Source organism: Panthera leo, chromosome C1 (genome assembly GCF_018350215.1).
Source record: "Panthera leo isolate Ple1 chromosome C1, P.leo_Ple1_pat1.1, whole genome shotgun sequence".
In the NCBI taxonomy this organism is placed as follows: domain Eukaryota; kingdom Metazoa; phylum Chordata; class Mammalia; order Carnivora; family Felidae; genus Panthera; species Panthera leo.
Window position 1 is genome coordinate 35,263,031 of NC_056686.1, and position 19,699 is coordinate 35,282,729.

General features: G+C 37.8%; 1 protein-coding gene across 1 annotated transcript in view; it reads right to left on the reverse strand.

Annotated features, from left to right (window-relative positions):
* Positions 1-19,699, reverse strand: part of ZSWIM5 (zinc finger SWIM-type containing 5) — a 73,334-nt gene that overhangs the window by 17,124 nt on the left and 36,511 nt on the right. Inside the window, exons 6-11 of the mRNA XM_042948591.1 lie at positions 15,926-16,102; positions 14,168-14,314; positions 13,279-13,416; positions 11,596-11,856; positions 11,257-11,392; positions 10,035-10,192 (exon numbers count right to left, since the gene is read on the reverse strand). Of these exons, the coding sequence (XP_042804525.1) occupies positions 10,035-10,192; positions 11,257-11,392; positions 11,596-11,856; positions 13,279-13,416; positions 14,168-14,314; positions 15,926-16,102 (1,017 nt within the window). The remainder of the gene's footprint in view (positions 1-10,034; positions 10,193-11,256; positions 11,393-11,595; positions 11,857-13,278; positions 13,417-14,167; positions 14,315-15,925; positions 16,103-19,699) is intronic.

Here is a 19,699-nt window from a genome sequence, read left to right on the forward strand (position 1 = left end):
CCACTGATAAACACATGTTATTCAAGACCAATTAAGTGCTCATACATTTCCCCCATATTGTCTATGGAGATTTTTTCCATCTGTTATATTTCACCATAGCCATCAATACTAGTCTCATGCTTATTTGGGTTACACCATTTTAGCAATTTTTCTATCTTGCAAGGAATGTACAACAGGTACATAACATATTCAGTATTTTTTTTTTATATGAGATTGCTCTACTTCAGCGCTTTACAACCTTAGTGCACATAAAAGTCATCTTGAGAATTTGTTTAACATATAGATTCTTGGGCTACACCCACAGAGATTCTGATTCAGTGGATCTGGGAATTTGTATTTTTAACAAGCTTCCAAGCAATGTTGATGCTACTTGTCTACTGACCACACTTTTTGAGTAGCAAGGCTCTGACTTATTTAGACTTTTAGTCAATAAAATTTTAGGGTAAGTAGTAAGACTATATATCTTTTCAGTAGTGACAAAATCCTTCAAAGTCTTTATCTACAGGTTTACTTTCAAACGTTATTGTAAGCCAAAGTGTCTGCCAAATATTTATCAATCATTCCAACCACCAGCAACTGTGTAAATGGCATCGTTAAGGTAGGCCTGATCAAGCTTCCACAATAACTTTTTAAGGAAGTATTAGACGTTAGCTGCTGCCAAGTATAGAGTATAAAAATTAAAAAATAAATATTACATTTGCTCTTCATTAGGAGTAAAATTTCTTGGTCACAAGAAGTTTAGGAGGGGTATGTGTGGAATGGTGTTCCAGGAATAGTATAATCAATATGGTTTTCTTCCATTCCTGTTTGTGTGCAATGAGTTCATATCATTGGTACAGATTATTAAGTCAGTTAGAAAATATCTCTTCGATTACTTATTCTTTTTTGTTTACACACTAACAATGAAATTGTGAACAACTTCTGAAACATCCTGGATGTTGGCTTTTTCTAACTTTACCTGTCCCCTGCATTGGCACATCCCAGAACTTTCAATCTGTGTTTAAAGTCCTTAAAATCTCGTTTGCTCATTAATCATTGCTATTTATTTATTTTTTAAAAAGAATATCAGCACTGCATACATGTTTAGGACTAAGATTTTCATTAAAAATGATCTTAACAAATTTGTCAATATAACTTTCATCTACTTCATGGTAAGTAGAAGCTTCTTCATCATAGATATTCAGATATTTTATACCATGATGCTTCTTAACTTTCTGCAATCAATTCTGGTATTTTATACTCACCTTAAATATGTTCAGTCCTTCATGGCATATTCTAGCTTGTTTCATGACCAAAAATCATTCAGTGGCATAGTCACACTGCTTCATTGTTGAAACTATTCAATCATGCTCATGTCAACATCTTCATTTTTTGCCCTCTGAAAAATATTCTATTCTTCATTAGTTCTGGTCATTGTTGTCTGGTAAAACTTCAATACTTTGTCTATTTTTTTTTTTTCAAGTCATGTCATGTTAATTGCCACACCCTATTCTTTAGTAAGATGCCTTACAGACATACCTGGATCAAGTTTCTATACTATCTCTATTTTCTGTGCTACTAAAAATGATAGATGCTTCCATTTTTTCTTATTCTCATCTTCAATTTTCTGGACATTTTTATAGGACAATTAAACTCAAACGGACAAAACAACAACATAAACAAAGAAGGCAACACAGTATTAGTGAACAGCAAAGATGTATATGACTAAGAGTGATGAGACCAATGCCTAATGTCAGTTGGGGTCAGGTTTTGCTGTGGAACTTAACAAAAAAAGTTTGGATTTACAAAGCTTTTCAGATTTTGGAATTCCACATAAGAGATTTTGGATATATTTAATCAGTCTCCTATTGATGAATACTTAGAATGTTTTGAATATTTTGCAATCACAAACAATGTTGGACTGAAAAACCTAGTACAAACATCATTTCACATTTGTACAAATATATTTGTAAGATAAAATCTTGGAAATGAAATTGCTGGGTCAAAGGATATGTGCACTATAATTTTCATAGATATGCCAAATTGCCCTTCACAAAGGGTTACCAATCTATACTCCCACTCCACATCTTTGCAAACACAATGTTTTATCAAAATGTTTTCTTTTATTTTGAAATAATTTCAAAATTACAGAAATGTTCCAAGAATAGTACAGAGAAATCTTTTCTTACCCTTGAAGCATTCAAAAGTATGTGACTTGACAGCCCATCACTCCTGAACACTGTAGTCTATACTTCTGGCAAAGAAGGACAATTTTCTACATACCCACAATACAACCGTCAAAATAAGGAAATTAATATTGATATATTACTACCATCTGCCAGATCCTATTCAAGTTTCACCAATTGTTTCAATTAAGTACTTTATAACAAACAGATTTCATACAAGATCATATTTGTCATGTCTCTTTAGTCTTCGTCATTTTGGGAAAATTCCTCAATCTTCCCTTGACATTTATGATCTTGACACTTTGTAGATTAGACCAGTTATTTTGTTAAGTATGTCCTTCTTTCTGGGTATGCCTGATGTTTCCTCAAGTTCTTATAGCTTCCTAACAGGTGATATATATAAATATGACTTGACCCATTTCTGATGGTATTAACTGTGATCATTTGATTAAAGTGATGTCTGCCAAATTTCTCTAATGTAAAGTTACACATTTTCCCTTTGTGATTGACAAGTATTTTATGGAAAGATAATTTGAGACTATGTAAATATCCCTTATCAAATGTTCACCCACTAGTTTTATTATCCATTGATGTTTCTAGGCTGAACTAAGTATTATATGGTTGCCAAATGGTATATTCTTTTTTTCCCAAATGTTATATTCTCATTTCATCATTCCTTCCACAATCACCAGTTGGCATTCCACTCTATTCATTTATTTGTTTATACCATATAAAACTCATGGATATTTATTTTATTCAATGAGTTATAATCAGTTGCCATCATTACTTATCTATACATTTATGTACAGCTTTAAAATTGAGGTATAACTGACATACAATAATCAGTGCATATTTTAAAATGTAAAATTTGATAAATTTTGACATATGTATACCTCCAAGAAACTATCACCACAATCAAGACACTGAACACATACATCATTTCCAAAGTTTCCTTGTGACCTCTGGTAATCCCTTCTTCCCCTTCCATCATAGCTTGCCCCAGCTCCCATTCCCAGGAGACTGCTGATCTTCTTTCTGTCACTATAATGTGCATTTTCTAGAATTTTATATAAGCAGAATAATACAATATACGGCTTTTCCTTTGGTCTGGCTTCTTTCACTTAGCAATAATTATTTTGAGATTCATTCACATTGCAGTATATATCAATAGTTCGTTCCGTTTCATTGTTGAGTAGTATTCCACTGTATGGTTATATCACAGTTTGTTTATCCCTTCACATATGGATAGATATTTGGATTGTTTCCAGTTGCTGGTATTAAAAACAAAGCTGGTGTGAACATTCATGCTGAAGATTTTTTATAGATACATACTTCCCTTTCTTTTGGGTGTTATCTAGGAGTGCAATGGCTGAATCAGGTCTATTCAACTTTTTAAGAAATTGTAAAATGGTTTCTCAAAGTGGTCTTGCCACTTATGTTCTGCCTATGGTGTATGAAAGCTCCACCTGCTCCATGTCCTTGCCAGTTCTTGCTATAGTTTTTTTTTGTTGTTGTTTTTTTAACTTTAGCCATTTTCTTATCGTGATTCTATTGTATTTCCCTAGGGACTAACGATATGGAACATTTTTTCATGTGGTTATTTTCCATCAGAATATCTTTTTTGGTGAAATGTCTCTTCATAGCTTTGCTCATTTTTAAAAAATAGGTTGTTCATTTTCTTATTGAGTTTTGAGACTTCTTTACATATTCTGGATGCAAGTCGTTTATGAGATATGTGATTTGCAAATATTTCTCTCAATCTGTTGCTTTTCATTCTCAACAGAGACTTCATAAAGCAAAAGTTCTTAATTTTGGTAAGACAATTTATCAATTTTTTCTTTTACAGATTGTACTTAAAAAATTTTTTTTAATGTGTATTTATTTTTGAGACAGAGAGAGACAGAGCATGAGCATGGGAGGGGCAGAGAGAGAGGGAGACACAGAATCTGAAGCAGGCTCCAGACCCTGAGCTGTTAGCACAGAGCCCGATGCGGGGCTCAAACTCATGAACCACGAGATCATGACCTAAGCCGAAGTTGGACGCTTAACTGACTGAGCCACGCAGGCGCCCCTGGATTGTACTTTTAATGTTGTATCTACAAAATCTTTGCTTAATATAAAATGAAAATGATTTTTCTAATGTTTTCTTTTAAAAGTTTTATAGTTTTAGTTTTTACTTCTAGGTCCTCAATCCCTCATAAATTAATTTTTGTGTATGTTGTAACATTTGTTGAAAAGACCATCTTTTTCTCAACAGAATTGACTTTGCCCTTTATTGAAATAAACTGACCACATATATATAAGTGTACTTGGGACTTTCTTTTTCATTGATTTATTTGTCTATCTTACCCCAATAATCCTATACTGGATACTATAGCTTTATAATATGTCTTGAAATTGGGTAGTGTTAGTCTTACCACTTTTGTTTTTCTTTTGCAAAGATGTTTTTGGCTACTGTAGGTCCTTTGCATTTTCATACAAATGTTAGAATCAGATAATCAATTTCTATTCCAAAGCCTGTTGAGATTTTGATTGGAATTGCACTGAATCTATTCATCAATTTGTAGAAAATCAACATTCAACAATATTGAGTTTTCTAATTCATAAGTGCAAGATATCTTTCAATTTATTTAGGTCTTCTTTCATTTCTCTCAACAGTGTTTTATGATTTTCATCATATAGGCCTTGAATCTTTTGTTAAATTTATTCTAAAGTATTTCATACCTTCTTGATACTATTACAATAATTTTTAAATTTCAATTTCTGATTGTTCATTGCTGGTATATTGATTTTTGTATACTGATCTTGTATCCTGCAACCTTGCTAAACTCATTATTAATTTTAATAGCTACTTGTAGATTTCATAGGATTTTCTACATAGATGAGCATGTCATCTGAGAATAAAGATAGTTTTATTTATTCCTTTTTTTTTTTAAGATTTTATTTTCAAGTAATCTCTACACCCAATTTGGGGCTTGAGCCCACAACCCTGAGATCAAGAGTCTCATGCTCCACCAAATGAGCTAGCCAGGCACTCTTACTTCTTCCTTTCTAATGAGGCTATCTTTTATTTCTTTGTACTAACTGTATTGGTTAGAACCACTGGTATGATGTTGAATGAAGAGCTGAAAGCAAACATCGTTACCTTGTTCCTGATGTTAGGAAGAAAGGATTCAATCTTTTACCATTAAGTTTAAGGGTAGCTGTATATTAGATACCCTTTATCATACCCTTTATCATGTTGAGAAAGTTTACTTCTTTTCCTAGTTTGTTGGGAGTTTTTACTGTTCTTATTAGGGATTAGTACTAGATTTTATTAAATGCTTTTTCTGTAGTTTTTTAAAGTTTATTTATTTTTTGAGAGAGAGCGAGAGAGAGCGAGAGAGAGCGCACATGAGGAGAGCAGGGCAGGGCAAAGACGGAGAGACAGAATCCCAAGCAGGCTCTGCGCTATAAGTGCTGAGCTTGACACAAGGCTCGAACTCACGAACTGTAAAATCACGACCTGAGCCAAAATCAAGAGTCAGAAGCTTAACTGACTGAACCACCTAGGTGCCCCACTTTTTCTGTATTATTAAGATGATGAAATAACCCAGGTGTTTTCTTTTTTACTCTATTATTATGGTGAATCACAGTGATTGCTTATTGAATGTTAAACTAAACTTAACATTCCTGGGATAAACCCTACTTTGTCATGATGTTTTATCTTTTTACAATATATTATTGGATTCAATCTGTTAACATTTTTATTAAAAATTTTTGCACCTATACTCATAAGGATATTAGTCTGTAGTTTTCTAACATTTATTCATTTTTGAGAGACAGAGCATGAGCAGGGGAGGGGCAGAGAGAGAGAGAGAGAGAGGGAGACACAGAATTCGAAGCAGGCTCCAGGCTCTGAGCTATCAGCACAGAGCCTGATGCGGGGCTCAAACTCACAGACTATGAGATCATGACCTGAGCCGAAGTCGGATGCTTAACCAACTGAGCCACCCAGGAGCCCCTGTAGTTTTCTTTTCTTAGAATGATTTTTGACTGGTTTTGGTATCAGAGTAATGTTGGCTTCATAGACTGAGGTGGGAAATATTTCTTCCTCTTCAATTTTCTGGAAGAGTTTGTATAGAATTGCTATGTTTTCCTTAAATGTTTGGTAGAAGTGAAGCCAACTAGGCCTGGATTTTTCTTTGTGGAAAGGTTTTTAACTACAAATTCAACTTTTTTGAAATTCATTTCTATATATTATTTATTTTTATTGTGGTAAAACATATGTAACATAAATTTTACCATTCTAATCACTTAAGGGTACAATTCAATGACATTAAGTCCATTCACAATGTTGTGTAACTATCGCCACTATATATTTCCAGAACTTTTTCATCATTTCAAATAGAAACTCTATATTCATTAAATAATAACTAATTTCCCCAAGCTCTGTATTCTACTTTCTGTCTCTATGAATTTCTACTCTATTTTGCTTTCTGCCTCTTTGAATTTATGATATTAACTGTGGCCACTTTACTCAAGTGATGTCTGCAAGGTTACTCAATGGCAGAATTACACTTTTTACCTTTATGATTGATAAGTATTTTGTGGAGAGATACTTTGATACCACACAAATATCCCATTGCTAATAAAATGCCCACTAGTTTAGCATCCACTGATGTTTCTTTGCTGTGGCTATTCTAGGTACCTCACATAAATAGAATCATACAATATTTCTCCTTTTGTGTCTGGTTTATTTTACTTAGTATGTATCAGGATTTCATTCCTTTTTACAACTAAATTAATATTCCAAAGAGTGTATATGTCATATTTTGTTTATTCATCTGTTTGATACATATTTCCAACTTTTTGTTATTGTGAATAATGTTGCTATGAACAGTGATATACAAGTATCTGTCTGAGTCCACGCTTTTAATTCTTTTGGGGTATGCCTAGTTCATTTTTATTTATTCTTGAATATGCTTTGGTAGTTTATATCTTTCAAGGAATTAATCCATTTATGTTGTTTGTTTTATTGACATAAAATTCTTCATAATATTCTTTTATTATTATTTTTATGTCTTTAGAGTTTGTTTTGATGTCACCTTTCTCAATCTTGGGATTGGTGATTTTTTTTTAAATTTTTTTTTTTAATGTTTATTTTTGAGACAGGGAGAGAAAGAGCATGAACGGGGGAGGGTCAGAGAGAGGGAGACACAGAATATGAAGCAGGCTCCAGGCTCTGAGCTGTCAGCACAGAGCCCGACGCAGGGCTAGAACTCACGGACCGCGAGATCATGACCTGAGCCGAAGTCGGCCGCCTAACCGACTGAGCCACCCAGGCACCCCATGGGATTGGTGATTTTTATCTTCTTTTTGACTTGATCAGTCTGGACAGAGATTTCAATTTTATTTTTCTTTTCAAACAAACAGTGTTTGGTTTCATTAATTTTATGTACTGTTTTTCTATATTCTATTTATTGATTTAGGCTCTGATCTTTATTATTTCCTTTCTTCTGCTTACTTTGAGTTTCATTTGATCTTTTTTTAAAATTTAAATTCAAGTTAGTTAACATACAGTGTAGTCTAGGCTTCAGGAGTAGAACCCAGTGATTCATCTCTTACATGTGACACCCAGTGCTCATCCCAAAAAGTGCCCTTCTTAATGCCCATCACTTATTTAATCCTTCCCCTGCCACCTCTCCTCCAGCAGCCCTCAGTTTGTTCTCTGTATTTAAGAGTCTCTCAGGGTTTACCTTACTATTTTTATCTTCTTTTTCCTTCCCTTTCCCTATGTTCTGTTGAGTTTCTTAAATGCCACGTATGAGTGAAATCATATGATATCTGTCTTTTGCTTAGCATAATATCCTCTAGTTCCATCCACGTTGTTGCAAATGGCAAGATTTCATTCTTTTTCATCACCAAGTAATATTCCTGTGTGTGTGTGTGTGTGTGTGTGTGTGTGTGTGTGTAAGTGTGTGTGTGTACCTTCTTTACACATTCATCAGTCAATGGACATTGGGCTCATTCCATAATTTGGGTATTGTTGATAGTGCTGCTAATAACATTGGGGTGCATGTGCCCATTTGAATCAGCATTTTTGTATCCTTTTGTATACCTAGCAGTACAATTGCTGGGTCATAGGGTAGTTCTACTTTTAATTTTTTGAGAAACCTCCATACGGTTTTCCAGAATGGCTGCACCAGTTTGCATTCCTACCAACAATGCAAAGGGGTTCCCCTTTCTCCGCATCCTCACCAACATCTGTTGTTTCCTAAGTTGTTAATTTTAGCCATTCTGACAGGTGTGAGGTGGTATCTCCTTTTTCTAGTTTGTGGTTAAGGTGGAAACTGAGATCACTGATTTGAAAACTTTCTTCTTTTTAGGTACAGGCATTTGGTGTCAAAAACTTCCTTCTAAGTAAGCTTTAGCTATATTCCAAAAATTTTGATATGCTGTTCTTTTAATTCTCATTCAGTTTAAACATTTTCAAATTTTTTGTTTTTTATCCCCTTTGTCCAGTGAGTTATATGGAAGTGTGTGATTTAATTTCTCCAAATTTGGTGGATTTTCCACATATCTTTTTATTATTGATTTTTAATTCAATTGAGGTTGTCTGAAAAGTTTTTTATTTCACCTTTGTTTCTGAAAGATATTTTCACTGATCTAGAATTCTTTAAAAGTACTTTAAAGAATTTTCTCCACTTTCTTCTAGTTTACACTGCTTCTAGTGAGAAACATGCTCTCATGTTTATCTTTTGTACATAATGTCTTTTTTCTCTAGTTACTTTTAAATAATATTTTCTCTTTAAATACTGGTTTTAAGCAATTTGATTATAGTGTGCCTTGGTATAGTTTTCTTTGTGTTTCTTGTGCTTGAGATTAATTGAACATTTTGGATCTGTACTCATTCTATCCTGCTTGGAATCTGACATTCTATGCCATACCACTGCCATTCCCACCCCCACAGAGATGTCTATTATCAAATTTATTGATTTTTGCCTATAAGAGTGAAAATATTATGTCAGGGTAATTCTAATTCATATTTCTCAAGGGGGGACAAGGATTTTAATTGTTTAAAAGTTACTTGTATCTTTTCTACAACTGTCTGATCATATCCTTTGTTCAGTTTTTGTATTGGTGTATTGCTCATTTACATATTGATTTATCTGTATCTTTTACCTTTTCCATAATGAGTATGTATTTTGGGGGGCAACAAGATACAGTTATTTTTTAAAAAATGCTTTAAAATAGCCATAGTTTCCTGTTATCAGAAAAATACTCACAACCCATGCTAGCTAGTATTTCATTATAGCTTCTCAGGGGCTTATTTTCATCTTCTTTGTAATTAAACCTACCTAGATAACAGGGAGGTATGTGAGCTTAAAAACTTGAGAGTTACTCTGGGCTGCCTATCTTCTGACAAGGAGCCCTGGAAATATCACAAACTCTCATAACTATAAAGAGATTTATAGCACTATCTTAGTCATGACTTTACTGGATCTTCCAAAGGCCCCGAAAGGCTGACAGGATCACTGACAATGACCCCCATTTTATAGACTTTGAACCTAGGATTGCAAAGGTGAAGTGACTATCATACAGAAGGTTAGACTTAGAAGTTATCTTGAAGATGATTTCATACTATGTACTCAGCATCCCACAATTAGTAACAAAGGCAAAACTCTGGCTTGGACCCAGGTGCTCATTCTAATGGCAGCAATCAAAGTAACCATCTATTCTAAGTTGTCAAGTATATCACTTGAGTAGTCACTCTAAGTAGTCAAGAATAGCTTTTCTTCTTCAGGAGACTGCAGACCAAGCCCTTGATAGGCCATGACTGGGCCAGCATAATGGGGGTGTTGGAGCCTAAAGTCTATCTATGCTCACCTTTGGCAGCGGTCAGCATGGTGGAGGCCAGTTCACACTGCTGTGATTCCAAGTGTCCAAGCGTGAACCAGCGAGGATAACGGCTGGGCACCACAGACACCATATGGTGAGGGTGAGAAGTGTCTCCTGTAGAAGTTGAGCTTTCTAGAACAGGTAACCTAGAAGACCCAGGGAGAGTCATCAGCCACCATCCAGAACCTTACTGTTCTGAGCTACCTTAGAGAAATTTGTTCTTTGCTGGGGAGGAACTGGGCAGGAAAGGGTTAACTATGAGTTTTAAAGGTTTTAAAACTTAGGGGCACTTGGGTGGCTCAGTTGGTTAAGCATCCAACTTTGGCACAGGTCACGGTCTCATGGTTCGTGAGTCTGAGCCCCACATTGGGCTCTGCACTGACAGTGTGGAGCCTGCTTGGGATTCTCTCTCTCTCTCTGCCACTCCCCATTCCCTCCTCCCCCCTCTCAAAATAAATAAATAAACTTAAAAAAAAGGCTTTAAAACTTCAGAGTACTATACTGTAAATGAGGTGAGTGTCTGGGTACAAGTAGAACTCAAGCTGAATACTCCTTACTGCAAATGGATTTGAAAAGCAGTTCAAAAGCCCTAAGATTATTTTATAAAGTATAAGAAATATATGCCAAGGAATCCTCAGCAGTCCTTTTCTGGTTCAAGTGAAGAGCTGTCACAGCCTTCTGATCTAACTAAAATTCTTCTGTATGGTCTGCTGCATCCTAAAGGTCCACCTGCCTAATCCAAGGATCCTGTTCTAGTTTGAAAATGAGATACCCATAGCTCACTGTTCTAAAGTCTCGGTGTAGAAACACTTACTTTTACTTCCTTCAGATGTATCTGGTGACCTATGCCTGGGAACCATGATTCATTTGAGCTATGGAAGGGCTTCAACTTCTTCTCAGTCTGCCTAATGGGCCTCAGAATCAGAACAAAGATACTCAGGTCTTGGGTGCTCCCTATCTATTAAAAACTCAGGGGCTTCCTCGGACAACCCACCAAGAGTACAGGTAGCCAAATGGGTCACCAGCAAGGCATTCCAAATAGGAACCCTACATCATATGAAAATCCTTGAGCCATTTTGGGGTAGGCTTGGTCCAATATTGTTAGGTCCAACAGAATAGACAGAGGGTGAGAGAAGAAAGTGAGATACACAAAATGCAATAGAGACTTCTGCTTTGATGGAGGCAACTGGGCTGGGAAAGGGCTACCTACCTCATGGCACGTAAGGCTAATTTATAGGACAGGTCTGGATCATGAGGCAGTAGAGCTGAGAACAAATACTTGGCAAAGGTATGCATGGGAACACTCTCTCGGTGAATGACTTCTCCTAAACCACTGAAGGGGCCCCCTGCAGGAAGAAGATAAGATAGCCAGTTATTTATCTGTATGCTTCTAATTTGCCCACCTGGACTAGGGTCTTGCACATGTTTGCTGGCCATGGGAACTTTCACTACACTTTCATGTAAAAAAATATTTCTGTACAGTGCTCTGTTGGAGGGGAACCCAGAATCATGGGCCTAAGACACTGTGACAAAACTCCTCTCTACTTACCTTCCAGTAGTAAGATACATTGTTTCTGCAGTGTTTGCACTAGCTCATCGTCCAGCTGTAGCTCCTGAAGTCGACTTAGGAGCTGCTCCTCATTACGGCACACCTTGTCCTGTGCGTAGAGGCCTTCAGGCATCACCCTCTGTTGACCCATCCCCATCAGAGCAACTTCCAGGGCCAATGACAGGTAGGACTCATGGCTGTTTGGGCAGCCTGTAGCCATAGGTACATGCTGGTACACAGGGGGTCTGCTTTCATTCATATCTGAGGGCAACAGGGGACCAGATTCTTTAGGTCAGCTCTGTGGATTTTTCTGCTCCTCTCTCCCTCCCACTCTGGAATAGTGACAGTTAAGTCATCAGATAGCACTGGGAAGCTGAATCAGAACCCCAGAGCAGTAAGGAAAATATACTGAAAAAAAGCTTATACAGAGCCACAAAGATTCCCAACTCCTTCCCAGTATGTGAAGTGGCTAGACCAGTTAGGGAAGAAGAAGATCTTATATTAATTGCTAACACATTATGTAATACCATGATTATCTGATTTTGTATCTGTCTCTTTCAGGACAGTGCAAGCATCTTAAAGAGAAGAGACTTTAACTCATTGCCCTATGCATCTCCAGGGTATAGCATATGGAAGGAGCTAAGTGTATATCAGTGGTGAATAAATCCCAAGTACAATCTCAGGTTTTCAAGATGTAAATGTCATTATGTAGATGAAACAGACCAAAGATTATGATTTCCTTTCATGGAATTAGAGGGAAGATAAGGGCAGCTCTAGCTTGGGCCACCCCTTGTATCTTTACCCAGAGAAATCCAAATCCATCCAGTTAAACTATTACTTTTGTAACATTGACAACTTCTATGTTATCATTACTTCATATGTTCTACTTCTAGGTTCAAAGTTTCAGAAAAAGAGCACAGGTTTAAAGTCTTACACAGGTTTAGAGTCTTGGTTCCTTTTCTTTATCCCTCCACTCATCTGGTAAGTATTTATGGAAAACTATTAAATGAGACGTATTGCACTAAGTGCTGGGATCACAAAGATAAGTAAGTCATAAGTTCTGCTTTCAAGAAGCTAAAGTCTAGTATGATAATCACCTGTAAACAAACTGTAATGCAGTGAGCTAAATACTATAACAGACGTATGTATATAATATAGTGATGGCATAAAGGAAAGAAGAACCAATTCTGTCTCTGGTCCTTGCTACTTTGAGACTGCTAAGTTCCTTTCCTTCTAGTTCTCATTGGTAAAGTTGGTATATAACCATCATGAGGGAAAAAGTTAAAAGGAAATATGAGTACTATGAAATCGCAAGGGTTACACACACTCTTCTTGTTGGAAGTTCTTTTCCACTTCAAGACTGCTCTGAGGCTTGGCCTCAGCCTTGGCCTCCTGAAATCCCTCTCACTCTTCTTATTCCCTTTGGATCACACTCTTTAGGCATTTATAGTATAGAAGTGAGGGGAACAAAGGGAGGCTGGCAAGGTAAAATGGGAGAATAGGACAGGGCTAGTCTACAGAGTGGGAAAGGAAGATGGCAAAGAAAGGAAGGCCAAGGCAGCCAGTCAGGGCAGGTCCAATTTGGATAAGAGAAAAAAGGCTGCATGAAATGTAGAATAGAGCTGGCAGGGAGGAGAGGGCTACCAAGGGCAGTTCCAGCTCTCCTCAGGCTGACCCCTGTACCTGACACTTCCAGATAGCCATCATCGTTCAAACGGCAGGCCTCAGTCAAAGTGAGAAACAGGCAGCCAATGGGATCCAGTGGGTGGCCCACCCAACCTTCCAGGTTTGTGATGGTTGTGGTTCCTCTCTGTAACAGTTCTGGAAATAAGCAGACCCAAATTTTAGAAAGTGATGGAGACACACTGCTCTCTGTCCCTGCCTGGGTCTCCTCATTAGTCTCTTTCGGGCACTAGCCTCAAGACTTAAAGAAAATCTTCCCTCTTTGTCTTGCCTTGGATTCATAGGACTGGTCACAAGTTTATCAGTCAGATGTAAGGTCTTGAGGTCTGCATTTAGGCTTCTCACTGGCAGCACAAATATGTAAATATAATTTTACAGTTTCAAAAAGGTCACCTTATACTAGATCTAGTGGGCCTTCCAACTACCCTGTGAGGGAGGCAGACCAGCATTATTATTCCCATTTTGCAGATAAAAAACCCTGAGATTCATAGAGATAAAGTCAGGCATTCCACACAGCAAGTAGAAAAACCTGAAATTCTCAGGGTGCCTGGATGGGTCAGTGGGTTAAGCGTCCGACTTCAGCTCAGGTCATGATCTTATGGTCTGTGAGTTCGAGCCCTTCATAGGGCTATGTGCTGTCAGTTCAGAGCCTAGAGCCTTCTTCGGATTCTGTGTCTCCCTCTCTCTCTGCCCCTCCCCCCTCCCCCAACTCTGTCTCTCAAAATATGAATAAATATTAAAAAAAAAAAAAAAGAAAAGAAAAACCTGAAATTCTCTAGCTCCTGCCACTCCATGAAATTTTATGAAAATAAAATAGTAGGCCTTGTAGCCCCTAAGGATCCTCATCAGCCCCAGCCTAAGGAGTTAAGATGGCTCCTTTTCACTATACCTTTCTTCTGATGCTTGTAGATTTCCAGCTGCCGTTGCTGCTGCAGCCTCAGAGTATTGATAATGGCCACTGTGAGTCTGAGGGCCTCTTTTGGATAACCATGGGAACGCAGGGCATCAACCCGAGCACAGGCTGTAGGCACATGCTCTACCAGATGAAGAAAATATTTTGGTTGGGTTAGATTTTCCAATCAGGAAAATTCATATTTGACAAAGGGAGTTTGTGTTTTGCTCAGTTCCTAAAATTCAACTGCTATCTACTCTGTACCAAGACCAATGTTTTATTTTTTAAGAATATAACTAAGTCACAGGCACTACCTTCAAAGAGCTACCATGCAGCCTCAGTATGGCATAGAAAGGAATACACAGCTAGGATAATAAAATGTAAGCACCTCTTTGTGAACTTGTACTATGGGAACCCAATGGAAGTAGCAACTAACTGCCTAAAGGGAAAGGCCTCATTCATTCATTAATCCTACATTTCCTGAGAACCTATTATATGTCAACTCATTTGCCAGCAAAAGGAAGTAAAAATGTGCAAGACAGGTTGCAAGCATTTACATTCCTACCAGTAGTAAATGAGAGTAACTATCTCCATGCAACCTTTCCCACACCATAAACTAATTATCTTTATTTTAAAAATCTCTGGGGCACCTGGGTGGCTCAGTCAGTTAAGCATCAGACAGTTGGTTTCAGCTTAGGTCATGATCTCACAGTTTGTGAGTTTGAGCCCCACATTGGGCTCTGCACTGACTGCGGAGCATGCTTGGGATTCTCTCTCTGCCCTTCCCCTGCTTGCCCTCTCTGTCTCTCTCAAAATAAATAAATAAATAAACTTAAAAAAAACTCTCTGACAATTTGACAATCAAAAAATGGTAATTCAGTTTTGTTTTGATTTTCATCTTTGTTTACTGATGAGATGTATACATTTTCACATTCTTATTAGATTCATGTTTTAGAAGTATTGGATCAAAGAGGAAAGATGACCAAAAGAGACTTCAGGTACTGGCCCACAGTGAGTCTGGCCAAGGCTTTCAAAAGAGAGATAGGGACATACATACATATTCAGAAAGATCTTGAGAAAGACAAGGATAAGAGGTGAAGGATAGAACTAGGGAATTGGGAGAAGATATAAAAATATATGTCATTGTTGTAAGACTCAGAAAATGAGTATTTTTTAAAAAAATACTGTCTGTTTTGGAACGGGCATCCTGTGATAAAGTCAAGAAGAGACTGACAGTCAGCCAGAGGAAGGTTTAAACCCACAGTAGAACAGCTCTGTTCCTTTATGATGAAGTGGGTTAGGAAAGGTGGAAAGGAGGAAAGGAAGACAGCTTGGTGACAAATGCAGATAATGCCCTAGTTACTAGCACAGTGTAACTGAAGTTTCAAAGTTAGTGCATTTTTAGCAAAACATATTAATTTCAGAGTAGATTATACTGTTGCTCAGCAAATGTTGACTAAGAGCTTATGAACTGATGTTTAATGGTTTTATTAGTACTCTTTGAGATTTACTGACTCCTTTCCTTTCCTAAAACTCAGGAAACAGAACACAAATTCCAATGTTTGAGGTCATTGTACCTCAGCTAAGTACACATGCAAATGGCTGAGGCTTCACATAAATACCCTGAGTCACTAGTTAAGGCCCCAAAAGATCTGTCCAAATTGTAGTTGTGTTGCCAGCACCTATGCAGATCTGGCCTGGCACAAGTTAAGACTGGGCTTTGAAATTCTTAGAGTAGAGGAGAGGTACACTTACCAAGCCACAGTGGCTGGCCTTGGGAATTAAACAGTAGTCTCTCGCTTTCCTGCTGGCAGGCAGGAGCTGTATATATATCGCTGCTTATTATTCGCTGTAAATGGCTGTCCTGCCAATGTAATTCACGGCCCTCAATGGCTCTAGTGAACACTGTTCGTCTTGGTCTGGATAAGGAGTCTGGGGAAAGAAAGAAATGCAGCAGTTCAATGACAGGTAATCTGAAGTTCTAACTCTTATATGTCTTCTTCAGAGTAGGAGGAAGAGAAGAAGAATAGTTTGTGGTTAGTGAGAGCAGCCATTCTACCATCTGTCTAGGTGCTGTCTCTTTATTGGATAGCCCTTAATGTATCTGTGCCCTGTATGGGAACAACCTTTCTCCAGAGATCTATGGCTGCCTTTTTACTTCTACAGAAGACCAATTTCTCCTAGGACCAAGAGCCACATGAAAGAGAAGAGGGACTGTGGTGCCCAGCTGCTCAATTATGAGGATACAAATTGCTTCTATAGAAGTCAGAATAAGAGAGAAGCAGTTAGGTAATTTCCCTGGCCTATTTATAACCTGTCTCATTTACAGCATGACCCTTATCAGACTAAGGACTTCAATATAATTGATATTAAAAGTTGAAAAAGAGCTGAAGCCCTATGTATTCTGGTCCCTTTATCATACTGATACCTATAGGCTTACAGGCTTGTTCTCTAATGTGAAAAACTGATGCTGACAAGACTAATTAACACGGAGTCTTACCATGCCATATCTCTTCAGGAAAAAGGCTGCAAGGAAACCAAAACAGCTTAGGGTGGTATATAGGAAGGCCACGTGAAAGATACATTGTCACAAACTGTATATATAAAAGGACTCATAGAAATTACATTTAAGGAAATAAAAAAACCATAAAGGATTATTTAATTGACTCTCTGCCAGATTGAGGGCAGCTGTAACTATTTTAGGATCAAGGGCTAAAGTACTATGCAGATGTTTCCAGAGATGCCCAAATGAGGGGGTGTATCCACTGAGCCTATGCAAAAAAAATGGGAGGGAAAGCCAGAGGATTCAGAATGAACATGAAAGAAATGAACATATTTATTCATTAAGCAAAAGTCCTTAGAATACAGTCATCTCTTCAGAATTTGATATATCCCATAGTGTATGGGCTTGGATGATTAAGTTAGAAAAGCACCGACCATATCTACTGAAATGTCTTCTCCTTCATATTGTCCCTCAGTAGAAGCACAATGTACCTTCTGCTGGCTACAGTCTAAGCACCTCTCTTCCTGAACTGAGACTCTACCTTGGGTCTGCTCAGCCCACAGTGGGGATTAGGCTCCCAATATTCATTAAGTCTGCAAATAGTGCCTACTACATAGCAGGTACTTGTTCCAGGTGCTGAGGATATATAAAGTCCCTGCCTTTATGGGACTTGATTTTTTTAAGTTTATTTATTTATTTTGAGAGAGAGAGAGAGAGCATGAACAAGGGAAGGGCAGAGAGAGAGGGAGAGAGTGAATCCCAAGTAGGTTCTGCATTGTCAGTGCAGAACCTGATGCAGGGCTTGATCCCAAGAACCGTGAGATCATAACCTGCACCAAAATCAAGAGTCAGATGCTTAACTGACTGAGCCACCCGGGAACTGTGAGCCTTTACAGTTAAATGGGCAGAGATAGTTGAATAAATATATAGTATATCAGATATATCAGATGGTTATGAATACTATGGAAAAGACTAAAGCAGGATTAAGGAGAAAGGCAAGCTGGTATTGGGTGGGGGTTGTTTTAAATTGAAAAAAAAAATTTAATGTTTATTTTTGAGAGAAAGAGAGAAAGAGAGAGACATAGTGCAAGCGAGGGAGAGGCAGAGAGAGGGAGAATCTGAAGCAGGCTCCAGGCTCTGAGCTGTCAGCACAGAGCCCGATGTGGGGCTCAAACCCACAAACTGTGAGATCATGACCTGAGTCAAAGTCATACGCTTAACCAACTGAGCCACCCGGGCACCCCTATTGTTTTATATAGAATGGTCTCTAATAAGGTAACATTTGAACAGAAAGCTCAAGGAACTGAAGAGCAAGCCTTAGGCATAACTAAGGGAAGAGTATTTCAGGCAAAAGTAATAGCAAATGCTAAATCCTGAGGTGGGAGCATATTTGGAGTGTTTGAGAGCAGTGAGGAGGCCAGTGTACTTAGGATGGAATGAGCAAGCAGGAAAATCATAGGAGATGAGATAAGAGAGATACTAGCAATCCCTGGAGGCTTGCTCCAAGGGCCTTACAGGCCATGAGTGAAAGATGAGAAGTCACTAGAGGGCTTTGAGCTGCTGAAGGTATATGGTGTGATCCACTTTTTAAAAGGATAACTGGCAGCAGTATTGAGAACACACCATAAGATGGAAGGGGAGAAGCAGGAGGGGCAGTTAGGAAGTCAATGCAATAATTTGAGAAGGATGATGGCAACTTGGCCAGAGTAATAAGCAGTAGAGATAAGAACATACAGATTCTGGATATATTCTGAAGGTAAAGGCAATAATATTTGCTCATGGAATAGATCTGGAGTAAGAGAGAAAAAGAATCAAGAATGGCTCCATGGTTTTTAAGACAGATTTGCCATATGTGGAGATAGGGAAGACTATAGGAGAGCAGGTTTGGGTGGGGTTTAATAGGTAAGAAATCCTACTGAGATGCCTATTAATATCAAAGTGGAGATATTGAAAAGGCAGCTGAACATACAAGTCTGAAGTTGTTGAGAGGAAAATTCTGGTCAAGGAGATATAAATCTTGGAGTTGTTGGTATACAGATGATTATTAAAACAATGCAATCACCAAGGGAGTATGTATATAGAGAGCAGTGGTTTGATGACTGAACCCTAGGCACTCTAACATTTTAGGTTAGGAAGCAGGGAGGAGACAGTAAAGGAGACTGAGAAGGAGGAACCAATGAAGTAAGAGCAGAACTAAGAGAGTAGTGTCTTAGAAATAAGATGAAAAACGTGTTTGAAGGAGAAAGTAAACAATTGTAACAAATACTACTGTCAGGTCAAGTAAGATTATGACCAAGAATCAACCACTAGATTTGGCCATATTTAGCAACAGTGACCCATACAAGAGCAGTTTCAGTAGTGGAGGGATGAAAGCTGACTAGAGTGAGTTCAAGGGAGAATATGAGCAGGAGAGATAATAAATATATACTATTCTTTTAAATTATTTTTCTTAGTTCTACCACTTATTTCTACTACCTCAGAGAAACAGGATGGTAGTTAGAGAAGCATGTGGGAACACCATGAGTGTGTATTGTGTTTTGTTTTGTCTTGTTCTGTTTTGTTTTGTGATGAGAGAGAAAGCAATGTATTTGTATACTCTCATAGGAATAATCCACAAAAATTTGTGAAGCAGGTGAGAGAGGAGATAATTCCTGGAGTGATGTCCTGGATAAAAAAGAAGAAATAGGATTTTGAGAATAAGTAGAGGGCTTAGACTTACAAGCACGAATAAAAACAGGGAAGAGGAAGAAGATGGGCACAGACAGAAGCAGATGAGAGACTCTTGGAAATTCTCTTGTGATTGCTCCTATACTCTCAGTGAACAGGAAGCAAGGCTATCAGCTGAAAGTGAGGAAGCAGAGGGAAGGGGAATAAAGTTTTCAGGCGAAGGTGGTATGAAATAGTAATTCAGAAGAGTGAAAGAAGGCATAGATTAGGGAAATGTGGATGTCTGGACAGTACTATGGTCCCATTCAAAATCAGTAGTCATAAACTTAAAGTAAGACCAGTTACTTACACTTATGTTT